The 10,643-nt window shown below is 45.5% G+C and overlaps 1 protein-coding gene across 1 annotated transcript in view; it reads left to right on the top strand.

Moving 5' to 3' along the window:
- Nucleotides 1-236: 236 nt before the first annotated feature.
- Nucleotides 237-10,643, top strand: part of LOC144142961 (gastric triacylglycerol lipase-like) — a 42,107-nt gene continuing 31,700 nt past the window's right edge. Inside the window, exons 1-2 of the mRNA XM_077674789.1 lie at nucleotides 237-569; nucleotides 9,282-9,434. Coding sequence (XP_077530915.1) covers nucleotides 237-569; nucleotides 9,282-9,434 — 486 coding nt within the window. The remainder of the gene's footprint in view (nucleotides 570-9,281; nucleotides 9,435-10,643) is intronic.

Below are 10,643 nucleotides of genomic sequence, written 5' to 3'. Positions count from 1 at the left end.
ATGCAACCGTGCGCGGTGCTAGCCCTTGATTTAAAAGTGGCTTTCGATAACGTCCTGCACTCGGCCATACTACGCACCTTAGCGGAGACTAATTGCGGCTCCAGAACCTACAACTACATCAAGGCGTTCTTGCAAGATCGGAAGGCCAAGCTCTCTATAGGGGGACTCGAGTCAGATCTCGATCGCGGGGTACACCCCAGGGAGCAGTTCTCTCCCCTTTGCTCTTCAACTTGGCGATGAAGGATCTGCCGCCCAGACTGAACCGGGTGCCAGGCATTTGTCACGCACTGTACGCGGACGACGTCACCATATGGTCAAATCAAGGAACTAGGGCCGACATAGAGGACAGCTTCCAACGAGCGATAGAAATCGTGCAGACCTTCGCCCGGTCCCGTGGCCTGGAGTGTGCACCGGATAAGTCGGAACTACTGGTGGTCCAGCCCAAGAAGCCCAAATACCCGAAACAAGACCCCATCAAGCTGCACGTGGATTTCATGCCTATCCCCGCCAGGCAGGAGATCCGTGTCCTCGGCGTGCACTTTTCCAACATGGCACACAATACCACAGCGGTGAGTCGCCTGATAGCGGCGGCCAACCGGGTAGCCAGAATGATCAAGCGAGTGACCTCCAAAAACCACGGAATGAAGAAGACTGAAACCACTAAGCTGGTACAGGCCTTTGTGGTCTCTAGATACACATACGTCGCTCCTTTTCTGAACCTCAAACCCAGAGAGGAGGACAGACTAGACCGGGCTCTTCGTAAGTGCGTCAAACTATCTTTAGGCCTCCCAGTATCTACGTCCAATGAGCGCCTAATGGCTCTGGGGATCCATAACACCACAAAAGAGCTCATAGATGCTCAGAGAATAGCGCAACAGGTGCGCCTCACGAGGACAAAAACAGGCAGAGCCATCCTAAATAGACTGGACATAACCCCTCCGACCACGGTGCAGGATCGATTCGACATCCCTCGAGAAATAAGAGAAGGCATTCACATCCATCCCCTCCCCAGACACATGCAGCCGGAACACGATCAAGTCCGCAGAACACTCCGGGCCCAATACCTCTCCAAAACGTGGGACTCCCACCCTGCTACAATCTACGTGGACGGTGCCGGCCCCACCAATGGGGTCGGCACCGTCTAACCATTGGCTAACCACAGCAGCAGCCTGCTCGTCCAGTGGTAACCCCATTGCAATGGCATCCATCAAAACGACGGATCCGACCCGCGCGGAAGAGGTCGCCATCGCCCTGGCCATCTCTGCCCATCTTCGCGCCATTATACTAACCGATTCCCAAGAGGCTTGCCGAAATTTCCTCAGAGGCAGGATATGTCGCCAGGCCCTTCGCATAATTACGAATCAGCCGCCTGAAGGGGCACAGATCATATGGTTCCCGGGTCATCAGGGACAGACCGGGGGGAATGTCACCGCGCACGCGTTAGCCCGCGATTCCTTATTCCGGGCGTTCACCCCCGCTGGTTGCCCCCCAGGCAAGGGAGCCAGCCGATCACCTTCACCCCCTTCACTGCGTACCGCCTACAGGGAGATACTGCTTGGACAGAGGCTCGGCAGGAGGAGATTTCCAGCCCCTCATCCCTCGCTCACAAGAATGGAGGAGGTGTTACTCCGACAACTTCACACAAACACACTTCCAATTCCCGCAACCCTACACAAATACTATCCGGACATCTACCCAACACCACAGTGCCCGCACTGCGACCAGACGGGAGATTTACTCCACACGATGTGGCACTGCACACAAAACCCCAAAATGAAGAACATCACACCGAACAACAGATCCACAACACAATGGGAGGCCACCCTGCTCAACCCGCATCCAGCTTGCCAGAAATGGCTTGCGGACCGGGCTGAGAGAGCTACTCGTCGACCATTGGCAGCCCCGGATTAGCGGGCCCGACCATGGCTCTGAGCAAATAAAGTTTTCTCTCTCTCTCTCTCTCTCTCTCTCTCTCTCTCTCTCTCTCTCTCTCTCTCTCTCTCTCTCTCTCTCTCTCTCTCTCTCTCTCTCTCTCTCTCTCTCTCTCTCTCTCTCTCTCTCTCTCTCTCTCCCCGTTACTCCCGTGTGCTGCTCCGGCTGCTCGCTCCACTTGCTCCTGTTCGCCCAATGGAATTCGCCATTAAAAGGCCTCCACGGCGTGTGTTTATGCACAACCTCAATATGACTCCATTTTAAGGGCATTCACCAAAGGCCTACGCCATCTACAACCATCGCATAGTAATATTGATTGCAAACATTCCACACTTTGGCCCCCATTGTTAAACACAATAATAGCGAACCATGCTAAAATTCGAGAATTCTCCAGATGTGAAAAGCCAGTAAGCACAGGGGAAAATGACCACATTTGGGGCTACGTGAAAATCTGCAATAATAAGCTTGCTGTTAAAGACAAATTGAGTATATTAACGAACAAAAACCGGTGTCATTTGTTGCTACGTTTGTACCTTTTTCTCAAACTAGGAGTATCGTCTCTTCTCAATTTAGATGAACAACCATTCCTCCACTTTACTTCCAATGTCAATTTTTTGGCTGCTGACAGCGTATTGTTTGAGAAATTGTTCCTGACAAAGTTGCTGCCTTGACTAGAAACTTCACGTTGCAAGCAACTAGTGCGAGAATGGGAAATGAGAGAGCCGCTAAATAAAATATATTCGTGTACCTAGAACCACTATTTCCATCGTGTATTTTTTAAATATTGGGAGTTTAATACATCAAATATTGTAACTAAGATTCACCTAATGTGGAATGTAACCTGGATTCCATTAGATAGCGTCAATCGAATGCTTATTTTTGTGGCTAACAGCAATGTAGAATTTTTACGCCGAAACTTTCCTCTTTGGCGTCTTCTATAAGCCGTTTATATATAGTACTAATCTGCACCAGACTCGGAAACACCCGATAAATTTCGGGTCGCTGTCTTTTAAACGTAGGTCTACAAAGCCTCCGCTTGCAAAATAGCTCAGATTCCTTTACATGTTATATTTTAATGTACTTTACCACCGTTTTTTCAAATGTTATAAAATTTTGACTGGTAATTTTTTTTGTACCGACCATCTAAGCAACCGTATTTGATGACATTGAAAAGTCTAAATCAGTGATAATAATTTCATTTATGCCTGTTATTGAAAAAAAAATACCCCAAGCTTGGGTGTTACGGGAACTTTCGTGAGTATCGAATGAATCGCAGGAATTGCAAACTATTCGGTGTCGGTTCTTGCATCTGAGCGTACCCGCGGGCCGATATGGGGCAGAACAACAATTGTGATACATGCAGTACGCTTTTTTCGGACTCCCCGTGTATCCCCACGTATAAAAGGCTTGCTTGTCCGGACGTAAATACCATCTCTGGTGCATGACAGGCCTTACTAGAGAGGTGCCACTAGGTTAGGAAGGCTTTTTGAGACACAAACAGCACTCTAAAACCGCAGAATGGTGTGGGTACCGGCTGTAGTAGATGGCTCTCCCCTCCCTTCTGTCACGGACTCTACGGCCACCCATCCCGTCCCGCGTAACGCCCACCCCATCCGCGCAGCCTGCATCAACGCCCTCCGGAACAGTAAACGCCCCCACGAAATTGATATTTACACCGACGCAAGCATAGCTCATCCACTAGTTGGCACTGCATAGACATCACCTGATCTCCCCTCCATCCAAGGCAAACGAACCCTTCATATTCCATGTGCTACCATGCTGGAAGCGGAACTCCATGCCATCATTCAAGCCATCAGCTTCCTCATGTTCGACTTTCACTGCTCCGTCCCTTCACAAATATGCATCTTGACGGACTCATCCGAAGCCCTAAAGATTCTACAAAGACCCACATCGACCAATCCCATTGCCAACAAAATCCTGCATCAGATCTCCATCCAAAATCTAGCGGCATCCATCTTCGCATCGACTGTTGCCTGGACACGAGAAGTCATCATCGAAGAGCCAGGCAGCTCACTCGGCTGCACGGGAGTGTATAGCCTCCAGTCCTCCGCTGCTACCCGACTTGGCTCCTCCGCCTCCTGAGTCATTACCGCCATCCATACAGATTCTACTGCACAAAGAAGAAAAAAAAGACCGTCTCAAGACCCTCACTCCAGCCGGCTTTTTATCTCCTCTGCCCCCGCTCCCAAGATCAGCCGACATTTTTATGAACAAATATTTTGCCAATGCTAGCTTAACCCCAAAGACATTCCGTAATTGGTACACCCCATCCCTGCCGCCTCGATGTCCCTTCTGCGCCTTCCTCACACCCGCCAATCTCCAGCACCTAATTTGGCACTGTCCGAAATTTACGCGTTACAGAACCTTCAACCCTTCTCCAAATGCCTCCTCCTCATGCATCGACCCTCCAACACTGGAACCATTCACGCTGACTTTAATTGCGCACTACTATCCAGAAAGCGGTCTAGCGCGAGCAGTTTAGAGACGTGAGCCTGCTCTCCTCACCCCACGTGGCCTCCCAAGCTACGAACATCACACCCTCTACTCCCACTTCCCCCACATGACCTAGCGACTTCCTGATGTAATAGAGGCTATCTCCTCCTCTTCCCAATATTCACCAAGCCAGATTAATTTCGCGTTTTTTTAGTTCTTGTGTTTGTTTTGTTCTTTTTGTACTTTTTGTGACACCAGTGTAACCTCCTTTACCCCATGTAATACCCTCCCCACATGGCCTTTAGGTTTTTATGAAAATAAATAAATAAATACAATAACTCGCGGGCCTTTGTCCCCAGCAGCTGTGGATCACCAGAAGAGGGCGCCGGCCCGGAATCTGATGTTGCAGAAAGTGCTAAAAATGTGGGGATCCTGACAAGCCACATCAAGGACTAGAACTTGGCATTTTTCAATGCAAGAACTCTTTCTAGCAAGGGAACCTTAGCTGTACTATTAGAGGAGCCCTCGGACATTAAACAGGATAATATTCGGCTAAGTAAGGTCAGAAATAAACAGGAGAAGGCTTCATAAAACTGAGTAGCAGACAAATTTCGCGCTACCCAGAAACTAAGAAAAAGAGGGAGCATGTAGTCGGTTTGACAATCAGCAGAGAAACTGTAGAGAACCAATAGAAATACTTCAGCATTAGGAAAACATTCGAACCTAATGTGATCACTCTAAACAAGCCGTACAGCATACGGATAGTAGAATCCCTTACTCCAACCGCTAAATAGGATGATGACACTGTACATAGCTTCTAAGAGGACATGGAATCAGCAATAAAAACCGGAATCTACAGTGCGTGGTTGTAATAGGAGACTTAAAACAAATGTAGGCGAGAACAAAAACGGAGAAGATATGCGGGAAAATTCGAAATAGGCAGTCGCAGCACTCCGGGTGATACACTGGTGGAATTTGCGGATAGAAATACCCTGAGAGTAATGAACGCACTATTCCGCAACGAAGAAAGGAGATGTGGAGAAACATGGGTGAAATTGGTATACAAAAAACAAAATGACTTCATTGAAAATTATAAAAGAAAACATTGTGCACGGCGTAAATGGACTAGGTAAGATTCTCAGCAGCGATTTTAGCATAATTAGGCGTAGAATAAGCATGAATCTTGAAGCTGTGTAATTTGAAAAGTCCACTGCCAGGAAAACATAACGGTGTCCACTTGGGCCTTGTGTTGATCACTAGAACCACTATTCCATTAAAAACTCAACAAAGAGCAAAATACTGGTGTCTTGTTATTTCAACATCGTTTTTTTATTCAAAAGTGTTACTCAACTGGTAAAATATTCTGTTCGCTTCGCCAAAAATAAATGAACTATGAATCGTGGCCAAGAAATTGTTATCAATCGGACCGTATTTTATCCAGGATGGGGAAACGAGCTCCGCTTACAAATCATCGTGTATTCTCCTAGATAAAACAATTTTCTGACGTAAATAAATAGTCGGGTCCGCAGCGCACCCTGCTCTAGTTTTGAAACAACTCACAGGGTTTAGGCGAGCAACCGAACAGGTAAGGATTATGTTGCTGCAGTGGCCGTTGCTCCATGCTCGCGGCAGCCACTTGTGATAGGCAGCTTGGATAGCACTATTGCTATCCGCGTGCTTTACCAACTCTGATCGATGCATGTGGCTACGGGAGTTTCTATGCGTGCTTGGCGGCCAATGGTTGTCTACTGCGCAGTTAATGAAGCTACTAACCACACGTGGCAGCCAATCAGTTTCTTCTTGGCAACACGAGAACATTTCGCGTTGGTGGAGTACTGCACACGTACAAAACTGCAGGTTCAAATACTACTCAGCCTGCATATACTTGATACGCTCACTGCATATACGCTCGAGTTCAATTTAACAAGTAGACAGCCTTGCACTTTTTGAAACCTCCGAAGTTGTAGTACGATCATCTTTCCGCGTCGTACAACCCAGTTGACAGAAAGGTTAGCATGAGCATGACAAAGGCATTATATAGGATAACTTCAGTAAGAGGCGACAGCAACTTAGAGTACAGACACTACCTCTGTACATCTACACCGTTTTTAATGACGTACCCACTTCATTCTCATCAGAGCAGGGCCGTTCAGCTCTAGCAGCGGCGTAGCAAGAGAGTTCTACGGGAATGGTATAAGCCAGCAATCATGTGTGGCCTTTGTCCGTGACGTAGAGATCTCGATACTGCCCTTATAATTCAACATAGCAAGTACCTACTATCGCTAAACACCTACATAGCAAATCCATCTTCCATCTTCACAGGAAGGCCTTGATTTGTTCACCGCATCGGCCGCAAGCAGCATCGGGAGAGCCCAAGCACTGTTTGTGATGCCAAGAGCAATAGCCGCGCTCAAGCACTGCAAGTATCACTGTTTATATAACCCGACACGCTTTGTCATTCTGCGGGGAACGGTACACACTTATGATCTATTCTCTCCAGGAACCTTCCCATCATTCGCGCAACCAGGATTTTTCTTACGAGCGGGGTTTACAGTTTCCCAACAAATGTAAAACATAATAATATATGCATATAACTGTGTAAGAATATATATAAAGAAAATAAGCAATTTAAATATGTATATAAAACTAAATACTTAAATATAAAAAGTATAGAGTAGTCTGGTTTTTCTTATTTTTCCAAGGAAAAAATTAAGCTTCGAAGCATCCGCCCAAACATACGAAATTCGCATGCTGGAAGAGCATTATAATAGACACAACCTTACACAACGACCAAGAATGACAAGAAACAGGCAAAAAAAGCATCGGACCCGAGTTTGGGAGTAGAATGGCCTGAAAGGGATGATATGAGATAAAGATCCTTTTCTGGTGAATTCAAGCAACGCGTAAAGCAGGTGCAGTGGTTTCGTGACCCTTATTTTTTCCTAAATGCAGTTAGAAAAAGAAAAACTTTGCACTACAACTGACTATTGTTCGCTGGTATACAAGATACAAAAAACACCTGTTACCTGTCTACCTACTGTAAAATATGGTTTGCACGGCGAAGCCTGTTTAGAGGAACAAATATAGAGCCAAAACTTCAAAGTACGTCTGCATGCGAAAGCTTACCCAAATTCGACAAACAGGCAAGCGAGCGAAATCTGTGAGCATACCATGGTACAGTTCGCGCTGAGTAGTCAAATTAGCCCATATTTCTCGAAGCCAATGAAGCTCGACATCATTGTTATCCGTGTTCACTGGTTTTCCTAACTATGCACGCAACGTTGGCGCTTCCCTCGCTCGTATATTATAAAAATAAAGTTAAACCGAACCTTTTTTATTCACGGGAGACAGAGAGTTATGTCAGCTTTAACAGTGCTTAGTAATTTAAAAAAATAGTTTTTTTATCTTTGAACTAAAATAAATGTGATCTGATCTTGTTAAATTTCAGTTGACGTCAGAAGAAAAGGTCGATCAAACTGAGTCCCAAGCCATGAGAAATTTCAGTGTCTCTTTTATTAGTGCACGAATAATTCAAATCTCATGACCGCAGCTGCGCTCAAAGGTTCAGAAAGTGGTGTGGTCCTGCAAAATATGTAATGGCGGCTTAAGGTGGGCTATGAGGTGCGCCATAGGGGTAGTTGCTAAGGCCTAATTTAAACCCCCAAAGATTCCTCCGCATTCAGGAGTTTCCTACCAACCGAACTTTTCCTGTCGCTAAGAAATGTTTTCATTCTTTTTCATCAACTACTCCAAGTTATGCACAAGCAGGTCCGCAGTGTCTTGAAAGCACATATTCTTGAAAGCTCGGGCTCTTGTTTTCTTCTTCTATTTTTAGAACCAGTGAAACAATACTCTTTTTCGAGATTTAACTAAGAATATCCAACAATAGAAGCATCGGTGACTACAAACTTCGCTCGGTAAATAAATAAAGCTGTTGGGAAAGTTTGTGCATTATGATTGAAAAATAGAGCGTGACTTGGACAACGACAGTAAAGAAGGACGACGGGAGAGCGCTCACTTGCAATTAACTTTTTTATTGAAGCATCGTCTCATATTTATACACGTATCATTAGGAGCATGCGCACTACGGTACACTGAATGGAAGGCATCAAACAGGACACGATCAATCAAAGTGACGTTTTCAAAAACTCAAACTCGCTGACACGGAAAAGCACAGATGTATCGCTGACCTGCATTTACCCACGCATTGCGAAGATTGCAGGCCTGTCAGTCGTTTGGAAAAATGCAGACCTTTCTTTGAGAAGATTAAAATTCTCGGCAGGAGTGACAATACCGTGGCGAGGGAGCTCTTGGAAGCGTTTTATATTAAGCAATAAGGGAACGAGTGCGTCAGCGACACATGTGTGCTTTTGCGTGCTAGCGAGTTTGAGTTTCTGAAAACGTCACTTCGATCGGGTCCATCTGTTTGATGCTTTCCATTTAGTGTACCCTAGTGCGTATGTTCCTAACGATGCATGTAGAAATATGAGACGATGCTTCAATAAATGTTAGTTGCAAGTGAGCGCTTGTCCCGTCTTCCTTATTTACTGTCGTTGTCCAAGTCGCGCTGTATTCTTCAATCTTCGCTCGGTCGATTTCGGTTGAAGAGGGGTGGGAGGTGTTAGGTCAACGGACATCTGGGGGAGCCACAACTTCTGGGGGCTTACAACCTCTGGGGGCTTACAACCTCCTTTCAACCTCCATTGCCTCCCATTTACAGTGTTTATGATCCATTCTCCGTCATTCGCGGCAAATGATCCATTCACATTAATCACCTCATTCTTGTCGATAGGGGAACTGTTCAGCACAGATGCCTCTTTGAATACGCTGCTCGCACAGCAAATGAGGCGCACGAATGCAAATTTATGGCGGTGCGGCCCCTTTTATACTGTCAGGGCAGCCGCGACGCGGTGATGCCCAAACTGCGTGAGCCCAGCATGGCTGCCCTGGGCAGCTTCACGGCCCTTTTTGCTCTCGCTTCAGCTCTCTTTTCCCGTTCAATCGGCGACTACAGAGACGACCTCTCCGTCCAAGCCCGCTTGACTCCTGTAAGAAAATCTCGATTACAATCAGGATATAGCTAACGCTAATCGGCCCTAAACTGACAATATTTGATAAATTTATAATCTTTTTGTTTTAGTTATGATTTTTAAACCCTATCAAATATTTAAAAAACGCCCTTTGTAAGGGTGTTATTTTGTAAATGACACCCTTTCAAAGGGCGTTGTTCTTTCTGAAGCATAACAGTGTGATCAACTACAAGACCTTTTTAAAGTGTGTATTCCTTCATTTTTTTCCACGTTGTGAGGTGTCAGTTATATAGTATCAAAGTTCCCCATAAACGTTAAATAATTTTCAGCGTAAAATTTACCAGGACATTCTGCCGTAATTCTGCCGGTTCGCAGAAGTTTTCACCCGTATAAAAGGCTATTTCGGTTTATTGCAGAGTAGCCACCTGACGGAAATCCCGAACTGAGCTTCATGTCAGCCAACGTTTTATTTGACATGTTTTGTCTAGTTTTCAGACATGCATTCCTGTAATATATGAGTTGCTAATTTAGGCCTGGTATACGAAATTTGGGTGTCGTTTGTTTCGAGCTCATTATTACTTTTAACCAGCTTCTTTCTTTGGCATGCACATTTAAGGCAAACAATTGCAAGACAAAGAAAGGACCGCTCAACCTCACTGTGGTTCCAACCTATATTGGAAGAAAACTAATTAACGTAACGGGGCTTGACTACAGGAACCATCCGTGACGCTTTTCACTTTGCGTGTTTCTGTACATGCCTGCACTTCCGTAACTCGTTAACCCATTCTTCTTTTGGAATCCATATAACGCATCTACAAGAAATAGTTGTGGACTATTAGCATAGTGTTGAACTCGACGTCCTATACTCTTATATCGCCTGCTGTTTTCACCGAAACATTTCGAGGGGAGGGCGGGAATAAGGAGACTACTACGACACTGTTAAAACGCGTGACCGACAATAAGGTCCTGCAGCGACTGTGTTCATTTTAATGCCAATTTATTCTCCTAATGTGCGATAAACAAATAACGGCATATTTAAAACTCTAAAACAGCATAAAAATGTCTGGATCTATGTTTGTCTAAGTGAGATGTCCTGTCGATGCCCTTTCGGGCCTGTCTCCAATTTTGCAAGCATGCAAAAAGGAAATCACTGAATATGTCAAGTTTATATCTACATCAAACTCTGTCTGTACCATTTTTTTAGATGCAACTCATCTCTTTAACTCG

The sequence above is a fragment of the Haemaphysalis longicornis genome, unplaced genomic scaffold (assembly GCF_048455015.1).
Source record: "Haemaphysalis longicornis isolate Haplotype H1 unplaced genomic scaffold, Haemaphysalis longicornis Haplotype H1 scaffold_6, whole genome shotgun sequence".
Taxonomy (NCBI): domain Eukaryota; kingdom Metazoa; phylum Arthropoda; class Arachnida; order Ixodida; family Ixodidae; genus Haemaphysalis; species Haemaphysalis longicornis.
Note: the sequence above shows the minus strand (reverse complement) of the source record. Positions and strands in the feature narration are given on the sequence as shown.